Source organism: Pelobates fuscus, chromosome 5, assembly GCF_036172605.1.
Source record: "Pelobates fuscus isolate aPelFus1 chromosome 5, aPelFus1.pri, whole genome shotgun sequence".
Lineage (NCBI taxonomy): Eukaryota > Metazoa > Chordata > Amphibia > Anura > Pelobatidae > Pelobates > Pelobates fuscus.
Window position 1 is genome coordinate 92480286 of NC_086321.1, and position 21753 is coordinate 92502038.

Here is a 21753-nt window from a genome sequence, read left to right on the forward strand (position 1 = left end):
GTCTCTGCATGTGTGGAGAGGGGTTAGACGCATCGGGGCCCCGTGGTTTCTAGTTACGCCTCTGCACACGGTATACATGAGAACATCCAGCGTCACCCAATGCTAATGCAAGGCTTTCCTATGGGGAAAAGTCCTAATGCGAACGCAGCGCTTGCCACGCATGCACATTCGGTCTCCCCTCCCAGTTGATGTTGGCGGGGGCAGGGGTGGAGGCTGAGTATGAACCAGGGCAGAGCGATAATAGGTAAGTGGCAGTAATGCCGCTCAAGGGATGGAAGCACTATAGGGAGCTATAGTGCCAGGAAAACACTTATTTTTTTTTCCCCCAGGCATTATAGTTTCCCTTTAATATCTTGCAGTAATGTCATACTCCTGGAATAGTTATTAATCTAAGGAATAGCCTCTCCCTCCAAATATAAGCAAGTGCAAATTTAGGTGTAGTAGCAACAATCTAAAATGAAATTATTTTGCAGCAAGAAATAGTTTAAAATCACTTCTTTCGTGTCTGGGCTTGTTTAGTATCGTAACTTCTTCCTGTAACAATTGTATCAGTGTATGTGGCAAAATGACAATTCGAAAATAATATGCTCACAAAAGCTCACCGGCGCCAATAACTTGAACTTGCCAGCACAATTTGCAAGCAGCAGTGGGGCTGGACCCATACTGCGCCTTGCACATGTGGTAATGAATGCAAGCTGAGGCAGCTCCACAGTAGAACTCCTGTTTTTCAAGGAGGCCCATCAGGGATGTATGCTCTTAACGAATGAAATAGTGATGAGAGCTTTCTTACCTCCTCTACACTGAATTCCCTCCAGACAAACCCGTCACATTTCTACAATCAAATAAAAGCTCAGTGCTACCAATATGGATGCTCAGGAGAGACCAAATTGTATAATACAGACAGGTGTAGAACACCCCATTGTGCTTTATCAGTAAGCATCATAGGAACTTTAGTTTTATAGCAGGCTATGGTCTACCTTTTGGACATCTGTGCTATGATTTGAAGGACAATTAAAGGGTAACTAAGCACCATAACAACTGCAGCTTGCAGGACTTTTATCACAAGCACCTAATGATTTTGACAGAACTTGCTGCTCTCAACACAGCTTCTCCAGAAAGTCACCAATTAGGGGGATGAGAAACCGCAGGACAGAAAGCATTCTCTGTTATAATGCAGACCTATACGGTTAGGATTTTAAGTACCAGAGAATAATGCCATCATCTGGACCTATATAAATAAAATAAAAAATCTTAAATTAGGTTAACAAGACAGGCATCAATTTACCAAACACAAAATAGTTGTAAACATACACGTTTTTAAATAAAGATAATTTTATTGTTTTATTACATATAATTCAGTTACACATATTTTTTTATGTCATATTTATGTCATATTTTATTTAATGTCAAGCGAAGGTGATTGGTTCATATCTGTTAAAGTACTTTAAAATTGATGCATGGTTCAACGGATCCGGTTTCCAGCGAAAAGGATAATGAATTGTTGAGATGATTATTAAGAAAAATGAATTCCTTCAGCATTAAATCCATGGAGAAGGCTAAAAGCAAAAACAAAAAAGTAAAATATTATTTTACATTTGAATGCTTTACAATAACATTCAATACATTCCCAAAGATTGACAATTCATTCCTAGGAATTCAAAGTGGATCTAATCGTCTAGGCCATAATAAATGAGAAGGAAACATTCTCCAAATCAATTTTTCATTTCGACCTAAAATTTGAAATTCATTTTGGCGTTGGCTACAAATCACACCTCACAGGTTGGTTCACTAAACTGTGAAGTTTAATGAATAAAAATTGCAGATCTGAGGTTAAAATAGTTAAGCTGTAACAACAGGAGCAATTCAGAATTTTTCCAACTCTGCTATCCAAGTAACATTTTGAAAGCTGCACTGAATTCTCTAAAATATGTGAATACTCCGTTGCTTAAAGGGACACTGTAGTCACCAGAACAATTACAGCTTAATGTAATAGTTCTGGGGGTATAGTGAGTCTCTGCAGGCTTTTTGCAGTAAACACTGTCTTTTCATAGAAGCCTAGTCACACCTCTACTGGCCACTCCTTAGATGCGTCTTCACGCTCTGCGTGGATTAATTTAAAGCGCTGCGGAATAAGCTGGCTCTATATAAATACCAATAATAATGATGCATCTCTATGAGGAGATTCTGATTGGCCAGAGCGGCATTTGGCCTTGCCTCCTTGACGATCTCAGTAAATCCATTGCTTTCTCTTGTGGGAAAGCATTGGATTGGTTGAGATCATCAACTCTGATAATGTCAGACAAAGAGGGGGGTCGGAGTGGGCCAACTCCTGCAGACCCATGGAGAGCTGGAAATAAAGTAAGTTTTAACCCTTTCTAAGGGGGCAAGCCACCTAAATGGTGGTTTTAAAACTATAGGGGCAGGAATACATGTTTGTGTTCCTGACCCTATAGTGTTCCTTTAAAGCAGGGGTGAGGACCTTCAGCCCTCCAGATGTTTTGGACTACATTAAAGGAAAGAGAAACATAAAACTAAAAATCAGAACACAAATATTTTTTTTTTTATCTCCCACAAGACACCCGTAATATTTCGCAGTTGTTGTAAACAATACACATAACTTGGGGATTTGTGTACAAAGGTTGCAGTTGATCAGACTTATTCCAGCATTAACCCCTCAGTCCAGAGGTACTTGTGCCATGAGGAACCCTTAGTAAGAACGTGTATACATTAATTTACACCTTCTCAGGTCTAACTAACCCTCACACCTTCCCCATATCACTTGCTCCCTTTTCCTTCTTATGTCAATTAATAAGCTCTTATTTCATTATTTTTTTTGGCTGTACGTGACTAGTATAATGCTAGCCGAATGTGTTGAAGCACAATGAATTGTACTTCTGTCAGAGCAGATTTAATAAATAGACCCCTCAGTTATGGCAGTGCCGAAAACGAGCAATTCACTGGTGTGATCGCACCCCAGCATTCCAACAAGGGAGCTGCAGGTTTGGTCAGGTACAGTTTAGCAAAATGTTTTAATAGAACACATGAATGAGGGCATGGAACACAGATCCATTACACATATAGAGTACAGAAAACATCCATGCTAGTAAATTAAAATTACCTAATAAAATCATCTATATCCATAGTTCGGGCACGTTTTTCACTAAATCCAGTTTCTTGAAGAACTTTTTCAATTTTCTCAGAAATGCTGAAGTTTTCAGGAATTGCCTGCATTAATAGAACAAGAAACAGAAAAAGAAAGAGATAATGCACTTGAATTATATATTACACAAGTAAAAAACAGGGATTCTGCATATTTTAACTACAAATAAGGAACAATACACACATCTGGATTGCAAATATCCTCCCGTTTGGTCATCAATTCATTGGCCTTAAATTTAATTTACACTAAACAGTGTTAATCCACGACGCGTTCTGGCAGTACACCCCAGACACTGTTAACCACTATAGCAAACAATCCCATGAACACTGCACTTTACAGAAACTGGATAGGTTATATTAATGTTTCTTATAACTATGTCCCTGGCTACAAGTTTCCATTGGTCTATGTGACATGTATACGGGGAATACACGTACATTTATTTTCTTATCCGCTACATTTTAGATTTCCTCACTGGATAGACCTGTATATTTTTGAACAAGTGATTTATGCTCAGCTCTCAACACCAGCTTTAAAAGGCAGAGCTTCTTGCTGCCGTAAAAAAGCATGCTGGGCGAATCACAATACATACTGACATATATTAACTATCCCACGGGGATAAAACCAGCTATGTATGAGCATTACTCGCTCTATAAATGTTAGTTCATTTAATCTACTTACAATGTTGTGTACTGAGCAGTGTATTCTGTAGTTCTTTTCAAGAAGCTCTTGGACGGCACTGGATCTAAAAATGAATGAATGAATATATGAATAAATGGAAGTACCAGCTGGAATATCACGCCAAAACCACAGAGATTTCATTTTATAAGTTGCACTGAAATGCCATATTTTATTATACATTTATTTTTCACATAATAAACCAAGAGACCAGAGGTAACATTATTTTCTCCTAGTATATTCTTCAATGTTATGCATTTTTTAATATTACATGAGTAAAACAAAAAGTGCTCCACAAGATGTAAAAGCCAGGGACTGACTGCTGTTCCAGTTGCTATGGAATGCAACACACAGAAACATTCCAAGTACACGAACACACACACACACACACACACACAAGCTCGGCCTGGATGAAGACTGACTGACTGAGGATAATATGTTTTCCCCCTATTTTAATACAAATATTAAAATAAAAAAGTGGAATTAAAATATTATAAAAATTAAATTGGCTCATAATTTATGTGTTGGTCTTGTTGTCATTTTTTTTTCTACGTAAGCAAAGTTTGTACAGAAAAATAACACCCCCAGCCTAACAACCAAGTGCTACACTTTCTCCCTCTCTCAGAAGCACTTAAAACTAAACTTTGATAACCAGGAATTTCATTTGATTTGTTCGATTGCAGGCGGCTCCGGCACTGTACGGAGTCCAGCAGTTGCTGTTTATGGTACTTGGAAGTGCAACTCCCATCATTATTAATCAGGAGCGAGATCTACAACTGTTTGTATGGCTGTGATGTACATGTGATGCCTGGCTAATTACAATGGAAGACATGCGCTCTACAAGCTTACTTACAAATCTGTAGTTTATTACAGCCAACAACTGTTTATATGTTGTCACCAAAAGTTACCCGCCACTACAAACCTGGAGAGTCTATTGCATACTTACCAATGTGTATGCAATAGGCTACACATTTTCTTTTAAAAGTGGAAGGGTGTACAGAATAAGAAAAGGAAAATGGCTGAAATTATAATGGGAATATCAGGTGTAGACTTACTTGAATGCTGCGGAGAGGGTTTTGTTTTTCCTGACAAAAGCTATTCGGACCAGACCGTCCCATTCCTGAAATAATATTTTATACAATCAGCGATTCAACAGAGAAATGTATTCTTATAGTTCAGTCCTACTTTAAATATGAAGGTCGATTTTTCCCATGATGCTCAGCCATCACTGGGTGACCAACACAAGCTAAAGAGCTAAAATACTTATTACAGTGTTTCTCACTGATGCGATGAAATAACATAAATTTTACTTACCGAAAATTTCTTTTTCCTTAAGATTAGAGGCAGTGCTTACACCAATGGGATATCCAATCTGGAGGGAAAAACAGGCAGGCAAATCTCCAAACATTTTAACCCCTCCCCTAATTACCTCCTTTCCAATAAGTAGCAGCTCCTCCTGATCATCCCCAGACAATACATAAGCCAAATAGCTGCAAAATTACTTAGTTTATTAGAAAAAGGGGCGGGAATTGTAGCACTGCCTCTAATCTTAAGGAAAAAGAAATTTTCGGTAAGTAAAATTTATGTTTTTCCTTTCAGATTAGAGGCAGTGCTTACACCATAGGGATATAATAAAGCAGATCCTGAGGGCGGGTTTCAGTTCACTACTGCTTGAAGCACCCTGCGCCCAAAAGCTGCATACTCCGAGGCCAGTATGTCCCACTTGTAGTGTCCTGAGAACATATGGAGAGAGGACCGATTAGCAGCTGAACAAATTCGAGACGGAGAAGTAGCTGCACGCAGAGCCCCTGACGGTGAAACAGCTCTAGCAGAATGTTCCCTTATAGGGCCTGCAAATTCCGAGTCACTCTTAGAATAAGATAACAGAATACAATCCTTCAGTCATCTAGCCAGAGAACTCTGCGAAACCAACATACCTTTCTGTGTGCCTATGAACCAGACAAACATACCGATATCCTAACGGAAGGATTCCGTAGCTTTAGATATTGCCAAAGACCTATCGTTACGTCTAAGCAGAGAAATTTACATACCAAGGCATTAGACGGATACCGACACAAGGTCGGCAAAACCACTTCTCGGTTGACATTGGCAACAGAAAAACTTTAGTGATACCTGAAGGATCGAGCTTCAGAACTTCCTTGTCCTGATGAAAACCAAAAAGGGAAAAAACTCCCGAAGCGCTCGGAGCTCACATACTCTTTTAGCTGACGAATAGCCATCAAAGGAAAACGGTATCCAAAGAAAACATCTTCAGGGAACTTCTTCCAATGGTTCAACAGGCGGTACTCAAAGCGCGGAAAGGACCAACTTCAGATCCCAGGGAGGACAGGTTTCCCCAACAAAGGGCACCAAACGTGTCAGAGCTCTGAAGAACCTTGAAATTAGAAAATTCGAGGTGAAACATCTGAGGGAGAAGAAACCGAAAGCATAAACATGTAAACTAAATGAAGCAGGTTTAAGACCTTTGCCAATCTCATCTGAAGGAAGCATAGAATCTTCCGGATGGACGCGGAAACAGGTTTGACTTCAAACCTACAACATCGCTGAAACTTCCAAATCCTAACGTAGAACCTTGAAGTAAATGCCAACAAAAAAAAAAATTTTTATAACTTCAGGATCCAGACCTTTACACTCTAAATCTGGAGTCCAGAAACCAGGCCGTCAATCGGAATCTCCGAAGGTCCGGAAGAGACACCATGGCGTCCTCTAGAATTACTCCTGAAAGAGGAAGCTTCCAAAAGGTGGCCCCCGGAAAGTTCAGGAGAACCGAGAACCAACTACCTCTTGGCCACCCTGGACGGATTAGGATAATACTTACATTTCCCAGCCTTACTTTTTTGAAGTATTCTGGGAATAATCACTACTGGCGGGAAGCTATATGCCAGGTTGAACTTCCATGGTAATGACAGGGCATCTATGAAATCCGGCCTGTCTGCTGGAGTTAGGGATGCAAAACGTCTTGTCTTCCTGTTCACTCCGGGTGCCATCAGGTCTAACTCCGGAACACCGAAGCGGACTGTGCTGAACTTGAAAGTTCTGCATGACAGGGACCAAAACTGCTTGTTTCAAATGATGCCTGCTCAGGGCATCTGCCACCACATTGAACTTTCCTAAAATGTGAACTGCAGAGATTGACATCAGGTGCACTTCTGCCCACAGCATGATAGTTGAACAAAGGCTTTCTAATCTTGTTGATCTCGTACCTCCCTGTATGTTCAAATATGCCACTGTCGTTCGATTGTCTGAACGAATTCGAATATGTTGAACTTTGATGAGAAACTGAAACGCCAAGAGTGCCATCCATACGGCCTTTAATTCCCTGAAGTTCGAGGAACTTCTCATATCCTTCTCTTGCCAGGACCCCTACTTCTATACGTCTTCCAGATGGGCCCCCCAGCCCAGCGCAGAGGCGTCTGTTGATATGATAGTAAAGGACTTCATCCGGAAAGACAGACCCCCGTGGAGGAATCGAGAAAATGTCCACACTGCAGACTTTTCAACATTAGATCGTTAAACCTCATCAGCCTATCTAGGCCGAGTTCCTGTCGATACCAGACCTGCAGCATGTAACTTTGTAGAGGTCTCATTCTGGCTATTGCCCAAGCGACTGCCGGGATAGACCCAGCAAGCACCTGGCATCTCTGATTGAAAACATACTTTTTCCTCAGAGATTCCGGATTAACCGCTTGATCTTTTAGTATCTTCCCCTCTGGCAGGAATAACTTCATCGCGATAGAATCCAAAAATAGACCCAAGAACTGGATCCTTTGAACTGGCACTAGTTCCGATATGTTGAAATCTATTAGCCAGCCATGCTTTTCCAGCGAATTGATGGCTGTCCCCAGGTCTAACTGTAGTTGAACTTGGGACTCTGCAAACAACAGCCAGACGTCCACATATGGAATGACAGCGATGCCCATACTTCTTAGAAAGCCAGAACTACTACTCGAAGCTATGTGAATACTCTGGGCGCTGATGCCAGGCCGAAAGGTAGTGCTCTGAATTGGTAATGTAAGGTTACCAATTGGCAGCACACCGCATCCGTAGAAAACTTTTGCTGGATGCTGCTATGGGTACATGAAGATAGGCATCTTTCAAATCCAGGGAAGCAAACCAATTTTATGGGTGCATAAGCAGAGCAGCCGACTTTACTGTTTCCCTGAGGAATTTCTTTATGATAATCCGCTTTTTTACGGCCTTCAGGTCTAGGATAGGTCCGAACGAACCATCTGGTTTTGGCACCAAGAAAAGTCTTGAATAGGTGCCTTGATGTCTTCCTTTAGAGGAACTTCTTCCAGTAATCAAAGGCTCTTTCTGTTGACCTTTGAAATAGTTTCTAAGAGAGGAACTTCTAATGAGGGAAGTGTCTCTGCGTTACGGCTTCTAACTGCTTCCCATCTGATACTGGTAAAGCATTCCTTCCTTCCTTCACCTGTTTCAACAACTCATCCAGCTTTGAACCGAAAAGTCTTCCAGGTTCAAAAGATAGTTCACACAGTGAATTATCAGGAGTCGCATCTGCTGACCAATTTCTAAGCCAAAGTGCTCTTCTGGCGACTGTAGAAATACCTATTCTTGGCCGATAATTTCAGGCTTTCTGCAGAGGCATCCACTAAAAATCAGATGCCATACTGATATTTTATAATAGCTTTAACGGGTCTTCCTTTTCTAGTTCTTCCAACCAAAGAAATATGGGTCTCGGCAACGGATTACCCCGTAATCAAAGCTTTAGCTTGAGCTGCCGAAGAGATGAACAACATCTTTAAGGAGGAGTCCCTGCGTTCAACCATGACCTCCTTGAGGCCGCTTGAAACTCCAATTGGTAATGTAGTTTTCTTACCTATTTGAGCAATAGGAACGCCCACTACAGGGACAGTATCCAGCATACAGTCTTGTACCGCTTCTATGGAAAGAGAGAAATAAAAACTGTCTAGCCAATAAACAGCATGTGACCTGGGAATTTTCCATTCTCTTAAATCAATACCCCAATCTGTGGGTGAAAAAGAAACCTATAGGACTTTTACCCTGTTTCTTCAAGTTCAAATGCAACTGCACATCTTTAATCAATTCCCCAAATGGATTCTACTGGGAATGCAGATTCCTCATTTGATGAGGCACTGCTGAATTATCGCCATACTCAGAACCACTAGTTCCAAACTAGAATCGGCTTCCCAAGATCTTAGGCTTTTTGTTAGCATGTAATGCTGCTGACCACATATCCACAACTGTTTGCTGCATACTTTGTTGCAACCAGCTGATAAAGTGGACATTACTGTTCTTTGTGCTTCCTCTGAAGCTTCTTTGAACACACAGAGCAAAGTTTTCTTTTTACAACCATCTGGCATAAGATGGCCACACACAGAGCACATTAAATGCTTGGCTAGATGTACATTTCCCCTTCTCAGCAACTTTATCCAATTTTTCAGGATTATATACTGGGAACAGAAAACAAACAAGGGAAAATAACAAAAAAAATTTTCCCTAAAGATTCAGGCTAGAACCATTTAAATAAAAACTTAATCAGTCTTACCTTAAATGGCCCGAGAGTGTGTTGGAGGGCAGGTGAGAAACACACATTGCAAACCGTTCTGAGAGCACCTGGCAAACAGAGGTTGCTGCTGGGGACGCTCCTTTTAAGTCCTGTAACCAAACAAAAACGCCCAGTTCAAATTTGGCGCCTGAATCCAGGTTCGCATTGCGCATGTGCATAGCGCTCTGCGACTCCCTGGTGGAACGCAACGCAACCTGTGTGTGCGTTCCACCGACAGGACCTCCCAGCCGACGCACGCCTGCGTCCTTCGTCAGACCGGCACCTGGCACGGCAAAAGACGGAATAAATTCTGAGGGACCACGCCGTCCGGCGTGTTAAACGCTACTTACCCGAACATCAAGGAAGCAGAGCCTCCCGAGCCTCAGCCCTTCTCACCTGCTTCCTGGAGAACCTTCCTGCATAACCTCCCCTGCCGAAGGCAGGCAAAGAACTGGGGATGATCAGGAGGAGCTGCTACTTATTGGAAAGGAGGTAATTAGGGGAGGGGTTAAAATGTTTGGAGATTTGCCTGCCTGTTTTTCCCTCCAGATTGGATATCCCTATGGTGTAAGCACTGCCTCTAATCTGAAAGGAAAAAAGAGGCTATTAACAATTTTTCGAATGCAGGCATTCTCATTGTCATCTATCGGATGTATTTTAATCACTAAGACACAGACAATCTGCTGTTTACATGAAAGTAATGAAGGTAATTATTGTTTTAGGAGAAAGCTGTTCTTATGTGTAAATAGAGTTAAGTCCCTGCTAATGACGGGCAAAACAAGGTATCAATTATTTACAATATCCATAAAGTTGAGTGTATCTGCCAACACTTTATCTTTTGTGCCTGCGTGTATGGTAAAATAGATAAATACATTTTTACAACCATGCTGGAGGGCACTGTATTGAAAGGGTCCTTAATTATTTTAGACATGCCATATCGGTTTTGCTAGCAGGAAAATAGGTATAAAATAATTTTATGTGTTAGGCCTCCATTATCCATATGGATAGCTCTGATACATGCAATTATTTTGAGAATGAGAAATGGCTATAAATTGGGCAGGTGCACCGAGAATTGATTATATATTTATCTAATGAGAAAACGTTAGACGTTACCATACACTTACACAGAAGAACACCAAACACCAGAGGTAAGGCAATAAATAAAGAACTTTAGTAAGACATTCTGGAAAAGGTCAATAAATCGTTGGTCAAAATAACAAAATAATAAATAAATGAATCTGTTTGCTATGGTCTGCACCTACTAAAACTTCTTCTTCTTCTTTTTTTTTTTTTTTTTTTACATTGTACATGATATCTGTGACAGTTAGGCCCAAAAAAACACCAGAACATCAAGATAGACAAAAAATTGCAGTAAACTGAAAACTAAATTAAAAAGTTTATACTAAAATACTCAATCTGTGAATATATCTAGGCTGAAGAATTTTAGCTAATTTCTGAATTTCAGATTTTCATTCACCACAATCTGGTATTTAGTAAATAAGCCCCAATACGGAGTGCACTACTTGTACAAAAATATTTCGTTAGTTAGCTGTAGGAATACAATAACTATATTGCTGATGAAACATAAAAGATCTGGATATGGAAGCAGGTTTAGAATTGTCCTTTTTCTTGTCCAGCTACAATTGGTGCGAGTATGAAATGATTCATGTGAGACTCTACTGTTGTATGGTGCAGAAAATGCAATGAAGAGCATCCATAAAAAGAATCATGAGATTCAACATCAAGATTATAAATGAAAATTATCATTATTTATCAAGAAAAGTTGAAGAAGGTATTCTGAAAGGATACCGATATACTAAGGTACCCATAAAACGCAGCTCTTCTAAAAGCTTACCTGAAAATTAATTGGTGGTGGAGGATTTTTCGGTTCTATGCGGACAACACTGGATTCCACTTTTGGAGGAGGTCTGAAGTTATTCTTTCCAACCTGTCACGAAACACAATAGAAATACACTCAACACAGAGCACACATCCTGCATTATTTAATGAAAACATACACAAAACAGAAGACCATGTGTTTTAACAGACATATAGATACCCAGCCTCCCAGTGTGTAGATCATACAATGTTTACACACTTGGTAATTAACCATTCCTGTGGATACACTGCAAATGTATTTCATTTAGTGCACAAGTAATTCTCATTCATTCATTTTTCAACTGGATCAAGACTTCCAACTATTTGGCTACTATGACTTCTAATGAACTTTTTTGTGCAGTTGGCAGTGTGACTTCTTAACCCCTTAAGGACCAAACTTCTGGAATAAAAGGGAATCATGACGTGTCACACACGTCATGTGTCCTTAAGGGGTTAAAAGGACACTATATGCACCCTAGCCCCTCAATCTCAATGAATGGTGCCATGTTCTTGTTGTTTGAATCCTGCTGTCACTGACAGCAACTTAAGGTGCTTCCGCCTAACTAGCGAAGTGAAAATTGGCCATTTCAATCAGATGGTCTCATAGAGACCATCTGATTGGTGCAGTAATGATGATGATGGTCTCAGCCAAAAAGGCATTGTTCCCTACGGAGACCACCACAGTAAGGGCTGAAAGGTAAATTAAAAAAACAAACACTAGTCTAGTCAGATTAAAACTATAGAGTTAGAAATACATGTTTGTTATAACTTGGTTTCTTTGAATCACAGCTGCTCTAATTAAAACTGTAATGCAAACTTTAAATAGAAGAAAATCTTCTGAATCATGCAATAAGCCTTATTTTAGATGTTCTTACTTTCATCAGGTGATCCACACGAGCCAAGAGTTGGGTGTTGATAGACAGTCTGCAGTACAGCTTATCTCCTGGTTTGGCCACTAGACGCATTGCAAACTCTCGCTGAAACATGAGTACTGCACATCTACCATTTGAGAAACAGAGACAATTAACACGAGCTACAATTTAACGGTCAGAGCTTCAAGCAAATTAAAATGTATTAAGCCAGTGGTTCCCAACCCAATCCTCATGTAGCCCCTAACAGTCCAGGATTTAGGGATTACCCAGTTGTGTCTAAGGTGTTTTTAGAAAAGAACAAAAAACAAACACTTTAGACATAACAGGGTAATCCCTAAATCATGGACTGGTAGGGGGCATTTGTATTAAGCGATCAACCAAACAAAATCTTTATTTAAATACACTTTTTTTGTTGGTTGGAGAGAGCATCAAATAATAGAGGGATGGACCTGGGAAACAGACATATAATGAAGTTTTTTGTTTTTTTTTACTTTGACATATTCTTGGTGGGGTGGCACTAGAGGTTACTGCAATATGAAGCAGAAACCGAGGGGTGATTAGTGAGAAGGAGGAGACTGAAGCAGAAATTTGTACATATTGTAGTTGATATGAGAAAGAAAAAAGTTCAGACAAGAGGAAATTAGAGAGATTTTTTTTTTTTACCATCTTAGGAGTGATCAAACAATGTTTTACCAGCAAGGGCAACAGGATGGGATTGAATACAAAGAAAGATAAGAGCAAGTTTGATCCAAGGGACCAGGCAAGGTTGGTTTCAGAGATGCTGAGATAGGCAGTAAGAATCTAAGTGGTCAAGTGGTGGTGAGTTCTGATTTACCGAGGTAAGCTAAACCTGCTTACATAGGAGAAAAATACTGATTTAAATAATGTACCTGAAAAAGGGCCTGTGAAGAAGTAGCTTGAAAACAAAAGGGGATGAAATCTATGGAAAGAGAACGTATAACTTTTATTGTTAACATTATTTGGCATTTATGACACAAAATGAAAAGGATTAAAAACAGTCAGTAAATGTAACCCATTTCCCATAAAAAAACATTTTAATAATAAATCTGTGCAGACAATAATAATGGCAATACGTGTATGAAGGTAATAAGGAAATACCTGGTAAGGCAAGTTCGCCACACAGAGGTCAAAGAAAGGCAGATCAGTCTTCAAAACATCCCCAACCATGACCTGGAGCTTGTTTGCAGCTGCTCTACAAATAAAAAGCAGAAACGTGTTTCCAAGTTATCATTCATTCAAAGTACAGCATAGAGTTTAACTTTTATTTAAATACTAGCCTCTTCATGGACAAAAGTTAGAGACATTGCCATTATCACAATCTGGTTCCTAAAGACATTGTTGGTTCAGATTTGGTGGCTTCACACAGCCAAGCAGTCATTTATTCAGTGGATCCTTACATTTTCAAATCTTTAAAGAACAGATTGCCCTAGCCATAGTTGGCCCTTAAGGTTTAGGAACATCAGGAAAGCAAACCATGTACCGTTTATAAAATACTCAGAAAGACGAGAAGTATAGCTTATACTTAGAGTGTTGCCGGTATTACAGCGTTAACATTTGTTAATACACAGCGATGACCTTCCCTGCACACAATGTGCATTTTACTCAATTTTTTGTACATGGGTTTCCAATATTATTTAATGAAGATAAGACATAAAAAAAATATATATTATGTATAGTTTTGTTGTTGAACTAGTATATTTATTTCACTGACAATTACACAGGACTTTTACCTTTTCATAAAAAAAGAAAAACTTCTAATATAGTGTTACCTTTTCTAAAACTCCGTACAGAAACAGTAAACGTAAAATGTATGAAACCTAATTCATGATAAGTGACAAAGGTGAATCCATTTTGCTTTGTTCTAAGAATATTCATACTTACGAGCCTTGGACTCGTTTCTGAAGCTCAGCAACAAGTCGTGTATCAAGTTCACAAGCTACCACCTATGGGAGAGAGGGGAAAAAAAGAAGGGTAAACCCTAATGTTATTTAATTTGGAGCGGTAGGTCCTTTGCAAATTGAGCAGCTGTATATTAGCAAGAAACTTTAAAGGGGTTACCCCCAACTCTTATAATTTAAAAAATTATAATACCCTTTTCGGCATTAGTATTTAGGTCCCCCCATGACGATTGCTACAAAAATGGGTTTAAAATAAGCTCCAAGCCCTAAGCAAGCTCCCAGTGCTGATTTTCCATGCTCCCTCTTGATGTCATAGAAGTCAACGCGTGAAAGGAGAGACATTAGACTACCCTTTAGGCTATGCCTGCAGAGGTATAATCAGGGACGTATTTGCCATAAGGCAAACAAGGCATTTGCCTTGGGTGGCACTTTCCAGGGGGCAGCAAAAAACGCCGCCCCCAAATGCCCAGGCAAATGACGTCATATCCCGGCTCCCGGCATCACTCTGCGGCGCGCGAGGGAGCTGAGCAGAGACAGCTCACTAATCAGTGCTCCCTCGCCAGCGCCGCCCGCATGGATTATTAGTTAGCTGCCCGCCTGCCTCCCTTCCTGTCAGAAGGGACCCCAGGAGCCCAGGTAAAAAAAAATCCACCCAGCACTCCCAAAGGTAGGGAGGCTGGGTGGATTTAAACTAAAAAAGAAAAAGTAATTCGTTAATGTTTGGGGAGGGGGGACTGTCAGTGTGTGTATGTGAGTGATTGTGTGTGTGTATGTCTGTCAGTGTGTCCGTCACTGTGTGGCTGTCTGTCAGTGAGTGTGAGTGAGAGTGAGAGTGTGTGTGTGTGTGTCAGTGAATATGTGTTTGTTTCTGAGTGATTGCGTCTGTGAGGGCGCCTGTGTGTCTGAGTGAATGTGTGTGATTGTGTATGCCTGTCATTGTGCGTGTATGTCAGTGATTGTGTGTATGTCAGTGAGTGGGAAAGGAACACTATAGTCACCTAAATTACTTTAGCTAAATAAAGCAGTTTTAGTGTATAGATCATTCCCCTGCAATTTCACTGCTCAATTCACTGTCATTTAGGAGTTAAATCACTTTGTTTCTGTTTATGCAGCCCTAGCCACACCTCCCCTGGCTATGATTGACAGAGTCTGCATGAAAAAAAAAAATGGTTTCACTTTCAAACAGATGTAATTTACCTTAAATAATTGTATCTCAATCTCTAAATTGAACTTTAATCACATATAGAAGGCTCTTGCAGGGTCTAGCAAGATATTATCATAGCAGGGGATAAGAAAATCTTAATTAAACAGAACGTGCAATAAAGAAAGGGCTCTCTTTACAGGAAGTGTTTATGGAAGGCTGTGCAAGTCACATGCATCGAGGTGTGACTATGGTTCATAAACAAAGGGATTTAACTCCTAAATGGCAGAGGATTGAGCAGTGAGGCTGCAGGGACATGTTCTATACACCAAAACTGCTTCATTAAGCTAAAGTTGTTCAGGTGACTATAGTGTCCCTTTAAGATAATTACCTTCTTTGCCTTTTCTAAGAGTTTGACTGTCATGTTACCAGTTCCAGGACCCACTTCAAGAACAACATCTGTAGGCCTAATTGCAGCCTGTAATTTAAATGAGAGAGAAATATTAATTATAAATCCTGTGACTTATTAGCAGCAAAATGTGAAGCGCACATAACTATATAAGAGTTTTCTGCTTTATTAGATCATGGGTAAAAAAAGTCAGAATTATGTAAAAGTTGTATTGTGTCCAAGTTAAACATTAAGATGTAACTGGTGAAACCTTAATATCAATAAGTAAATCCTATTGAAGTTCAACTAAATCCTTTTCACAGTTAGTTTTGTAAAGTGGCTAAACATTTTGTAATATTATAATTTAATAGGACTCAAGACCACAAGTTGAACCTGCTGTGGCCAACAATCCAATTTAAAATAATTTACAACGGTGTTCTAAAAAGGCAAAATATTTGACTACAAAACTATTTACTATATTCTTTATTTATACTAATTTTGCAGTAATACCAAAGTATCAAATTTTACGCAGATTTAAGAAAAATAAAAAAATTATTAACAAAATAATATGCTATGTCACGATTGACAGTATATGAAATCTTACTCAGTTAATTGAGACTTTTACAATAGCATTAAGAACAATGCGAAATACTAAATGTGACTCAGTAAAGAGTTGTGAAATCTTTGCACTGATCTTTGCACTGATAGATACTGATCCCAAAATTCAAAATATTTTACGCACCTTATCAATAATGCTGTTCACAATCAGGGGGTTCTTCAAAATATGCTGACCAATTCCAGTGTTGAACATAACCCCTAAAAACAAACGGTTAAAAAGTTGTTATGGGAAGATTAAAGTGTCACACATTACAAACTCGCTGCTTATTTGAAGCTCATGTTATCCACTTTGTATTTGCTGCACATGTTGCTGAAGTCAAACCCCTTTGCCATAAACTTGCTATAGTATGAGACACATTGTAATATAGGGATCATCAAATTAATTTCCACAGGCAAATGGAGTATAGATATAAAACATACAGGAAGGTTCTTGGTAAAGATGCAAATATGGAAAGATTTACAACAAATATATATATATATATATAAAGATAGATGCTGGGGAGACAGAAACGAGCAAATCTATCTCCTAAACTCATTTCCTGGGATACAATCATAAGTTTTGAATGATGGCAGCAGATACAAATAGCAACTATTGCCTTTATTATTTTATTTATTTATTTATAAAATATTTTACCAGGAAAGATACATTGAGATTTCTCTCGTTTTCAAGTATGTCCTGGGTCCACAAAATATTGCTTTGATACATTATGGTACAATAAAACACAAAAACAATATTAATACACAATATATACAAAATGTAACATAGAACAGGTAGGAAATATATAATCAGCTATGACAGGTGCATTCTGTTTTGAGGGATGTAGAGAGGGATCTCTTAAAGGACTTTAGGCTTAGGGAAGATTTTAAATTGTGCGGGAGGTCGTTTCACAATTGCGGCGCTCTGTAGGAGAAGGAGGATCGGGCCGCTTTCTTTTTGTATTGAGGTAGACTATATAAAGTGCTGGTACTGGATCGGAGGTTATAGGAGGTGGGAACAGCCGAGGAGAGCTTTCTGCTCAGGTAGGGTGGGAGCTTCCCAGAAAAGCTCTTAAACACAAGGCTGGAAAGATGAAGGGTGCGTCTGGATTCCAGCGACAGCCAGTTTAGTTCTTTTAGCATGTCACAATGGTGGGTCCTGTAATTACATTGTAGCACAAATCGGCAGAAAAAGTTATACAATGTATTGAGTTCATTAATGTGGGATTGCGATGCAGATGCATATACTACATCCCCATAATCAATGATTGGCATCAGCATTTGCTGTACAATCTTTTCCTTTACTGTAGGGCTTAGGCAGGATTTGTTTCTGTACAGGGCACCTAGTTTTGGATAAAGTTTAGATGCAAGCTTTTCTATGTGCAGACCAAAAGATAGATTGGGGTCTAACATCATACCCAAGTATTTGAAAGAGTGGACTGCGGTCAGTGTGCCGTTTGAATTTGTTTTGATGGATAGGTGGGAATTGTGTAATTAGTGTAATTTAGGTACTGTTCCAAAGATCATTGTGACAGTATGTCAGTGTTCAGGAAGAGTTTGTTTTTTGCGATCTACTTTTCTACCTCTGTAAACTGGTCTTGGAGCACAGCCTCAAGTTGCAGTAGATCGGATTTGCTCGCATAGATTACTGTGTCATCTGCGTACATGTGTACATTTGAGGATTTGCAGACATTAGGCAGATCATTTATAAATAATGTAAATAGTAGGGGGCCGAGAATGGAACCTTGGGGAACACCACACGTGACTGGGAGAGGGAGTCGGTCAGAAATGGACACATATTGCGAGCGATCCGATACATACGATCGAAACCAGGTTAGCGACGATCACCAATACCTGAGTTTTTGAGTTTGAGCAGTAGAATGTCGTGGTCTACTGTGTCAAATGCCTTAGCAAAATCAAGGAAAATAGCTCCAGTTAGGGCACCTTGTTCCATGCCAGTTTGGATGTCATTGCACACTTTTAAGAGGCCAGTTATAGTGGATTGATTGTGGCGAAAGCCCGATTGATCAGGGGTCAGATAGTTTAATTGTTGGTAGTACTCACATAGTTGCGTATGGACACATTTTTCTACGATTTTTGACAATACCGGGAGCAATGATATTGGGCGATAGTTAGAAACCAAAGTAGTGTCACCACTTTTATGGATAGGCACTAGTCTTGCAGTCTTCCAAAGTTTGAGTATGTATCCAGACACCAAGGATTCGTTAATTAGAGTTGCGACAGGTTTAGCAATTGCCGCGGCGCAATGAGCTTCAACAGCATTGCTGGGATTTGATCAGGTCCGGACTGGTTTTTCATTTTTAGATTATTAAGATGTTTTTTAATGACACTAACAGGTACAGGTCTAAAAATAAACTTGTCTATATTGGGCCTTTGCAAATTTAGTGTGACCTGATCCACATTTGTAGTTTCAGGATGCGTGTCATTTATTAGCTTGGCAATCAGGGCAGTAGAGCATCTGACAAAATAATTGCTAAAGGCATTTGCTACATCTAAGGGAAGTTGCAGGGTTTGGTTACCCACTTTGACAGTGGAGGGTTGGGAGTGGATTGGGGGAGTTTGTAGTTTATTTTTGAATTTCCAAAAGTTTCTAGGGTTTGAGATGTTATTGTTCAGATTTTTATAGAAATATTGGGCCTTGGCCAATTTTGTGCATATATTTCGCCATTGTCTATATGCACAGTGATCATTCATAGAGCCAGTACGCTTAAACTTTGACCACAAAGAATTGCGAAACTGGTACATTTGGATGAGGTCAGCTTTGATCCAGTTCATATGTGCTCCTTTTACCCTCACCTTATGCAACAGGGCATGCAAATTCCAAATTTGTAGGAGTTCAGACTGAAAGAATTCAACAGCACAGTCTAGATCTGGGATAATGTTTAATCTGTGCCATGGGAGGTTCTTGATGTCATTTAGATGGATGGCATCACATTCTGCATGAGGATTTCCAGCGTCAGATTTTTCCCCATAAGAAAAGCATTGAATAATGCTTTCCCATGGAGAAATCCTAATGCGAGAACAACAATTGCCGCACATGCGCATTAGGTCTCCCCCACCGGCAGACAACGGGGGAGGAGCCTGGGCGCAGCTTGACCCAGTGCCGAGGGGTTAAGTTTTAACACTTTCAGCATCGTGTGAGGGCGGGCGCGAAGGAGAGGGGCACTGCAGGAGCCTATAGTGCCAGGAAAGCGGGTTTGTTTTCCTGGCACTATAGAATTCCTTTAAATATCAGTTTGGCTGTTGCATAGAACAGTTGAGGGCAGATAAAAGTACATTTCTTCACTGTTTTTTTTTAATGAAGAACAAAGAGAGTGAATTCTAAAGCAGTACTGGAAGAATGTATACCTACTTTTGGGCCTGTGTGTGTGTATACACATACCTACATACATACATACATACAAACCATAAGGGCTGGATGTCCACATGTTAACCATCCCTGGCCAGCAATGTTCTTTTTATGGCTTATTTGTAAATACCTCCATTGGGTCTTGCAGCATTTGGTGTCCATTTGTATTGCAGTGATACCCAGGTATGGGTGATAGTTAAGTAATGAGTATTAATAAACATACCCTGGCTCCTGATTTCCTGGTGTTTCCGGGTTTTCTTCTCCGCTTTGACTTTCGGCATCTTGAAACGATCAAATGCAAGGCTCCCCGAACTCTCCTGGAAACAACGTGCAGCCCGACTGAGCGGCGCGGACTACTGACGTCACATACAGCGAGCAGAGCGTGCCGGGAGTTGTAGTCTCCTCTCTGCTTAGCGATTCCAGGGCTGCCGCCGGCTTGGTGGGTCACCGCGGCCCGGAGTATAGAGGCCTATTTCCGTGTTGGTGAGGGAGCTGTGAGTGAGAGTGTGAGTAGGAGCTCGCAATACTGTGTGTGAAAGGCTCATGTTTTAACTCTCGCGATAGTTCATCCTCTCGCTGCTCTCTCGTGGGCTCTGCTGCCAGCGAGGAGGTAAGTGCACACCGTGGCTATCACTGCTGCCTTGATTGCAGGAGGGGGTACCGGGGTACCAGTGTTCAGCTCCAGCATCCTCTCCATGAACAGAGCAGCTCAGCCAACACTGGGGTTCAAAATGGACAATTGCACTGAGTGAGGACTTTCTCTATCCAAGAGTTCACACTGTGTACCTGACTGCTATCACTCTGTGGGGTTAATACCCAGGGCTGTCACTCTGTGGGATTAATACCCAGTGCTGTCACTCTGTGGGGTTAATACCCACCCAGGGCTGTCACTCTGTGGGATTAATACCCAGTGCTGTCACTCTGTGGGATTAATACCCAGTGCTGTCACTCTGTGGGATTAATACCCAGTGCTGTCACTCTGTGGGATTAATACCCAGTGCTGTCACTCTGTGGGATTAATACCCAGTGCTGTCACTCTGTGGGATTAATACCCAGTGCTGTCACTCTGTGGGATTAATACCCAGTGCTGTCACTCTGTGGGATTAATACCCAGTGCTGTCACTCTGTGGGATTAATACCCAGTGCTGTCACTCTGTGAGATTAATACCCAGTGCTGTCAGACTGTGGGATTAATACCCAGTGCTGTCAGACTGTGGGATTAATACCCAGTGCTGTCAGACTGTGGGATTAATACCCAGTGCTGTCAGACTGTGGGATTAATACCCAGTGTTGTCACTCTGTGGGATTAATACCCAGTGTTGTCACTCTGTGGGATTAATACCCAGTGTTGTCACTCTGTGGGATTAATACCCAGTGTTGTCACTCTGTGGGATTAATACCCAGTGTTGTCACTCTGTGGGATTAATACCCAGTGTTGTCACTCTGTGGGATTAATACCCAGTGCTGTCACTCTGTGGGATTAATACCCAGTGCTGTCACTCTGTGGGATTAATACCCAGTGCTGTCACTCTGTGGGATTAATACCCAGTGCTGTCACTCTGTGGGATTAATACCCAGTGCTGTCACTCTGTGGGATTAATACCCAGTGCTGTCACTCTGTGGGATTAATACCCAGTGCTGTCACTCTGTGGGATTAATACCCAGTGCTGTCACTCTGTGGGATTAATACCCAGTGCTGTCACTCTGTGGGATTAATACCCAGTGCTGTCACTCTGTGGGATTAATACCCAGTGCTGTCACTCTGTGGGATTAATACCCAGTGCTGTCACTCTGTGGGATTAATACCCAGTGCTGTCACTCTGTGGGATTAATACCCAGTGCTGTCACTCTGTGGGATTAATACCCAGTGCTGTCACTCTGTGGGATTAATACCCAGTGCTGTCACTCTGTGGGATTAATACCCAGTGCTGTCACTCTGTGGGATTAATACCCAGTGCTGTCACTCTGTGGGATTAATACCCAGTGCTGTCACTCTGTGGGATTAATACCCAGTGCTGTCACTCTGTGGGATTAATACCCAGTGCTGTCACTCTGTGGGATTAATACCCAGTGCTGTCACTCTGTGGGATTAATACCCAGTGCTGTCACTCTGTGGGATTATTACCCAGTGCTGTCACTCTGTGGGATTAATACCCAGTGCTGTCACTCTGTGGGATTAATACCCAGTGCTGTCACTCTGTGGGA

At 40.7% G+C, this 21753-nt stretch overlaps 2 protein-coding genes across 2 annotated transcripts in view; one reads left to right on the forward strand and one right to left on the reverse strand.

The window, feature by feature from the left end:
* Positions 1-1407: 1407 nt before the first annotated feature.
* Positions 1408-20070, reverse strand: DIMT1 (DIM1 rRNA methyltransferase and ribosome maturation factor). The gene is made up of 12 exons (XM_063454059.1): positions 19772-20070; positions 16327-16400; positions 15588-15674; positions 14039-14100; positions 13256-13349; positions 13027-13076; positions 12140-12263; positions 11242-11334; positions 4891-4955; positions 3839-3902; positions 3119-3225; positions 1408-1556 (listed from the first exon to the last, which is right to left on the reverse strand). Exons 1-12 carry the CDS (start codon positions 19827-19829, stop codon positions 1514-1516), a joined length of 921 nt encoding a protein of 306 aa, XP_063310129.1. The 5' UTR covers positions 19830-20070; the 3' UTR covers positions 1408-1513.
* Positions 20068-21753, forward strand: part of IPO11 (importin 11) — a 417607-nt gene continuing 415921 nt past the window's right edge. The window contains exon 1 of the mRNA XM_063454060.1: positions 20068-20158. The gene's annotated coding sequence lies outside the window, so the exon portion shown is untranslated. The remainder of the gene's footprint in view (positions 20159-21753) is intronic.

Bases quoted from the DNA above. Each gene is read 5' to 3' on its own strand.
- DIMT1 (XM_063454059.1), bottom strand. From the start codon at position 19,829: ATGCCGAAAGTCAAAGCGGAGAAGAAAACCCGGAAACACCAGGAAATC. The intron at 16,401-19,771 runs GTATGTTTATTA...GTTTGTTTTTAG, and splicing joins CCAGGAAATCAGGAGCCAGG to GGGTTATGTTCAACACTGGA. The intron at 1,557-3,118 runs GTAATTTTAATT...TTTTGCTTTTAG, and splicing joins GATATAGATGATTTTATTAG to CCTTCTCCATGGATTTAATG.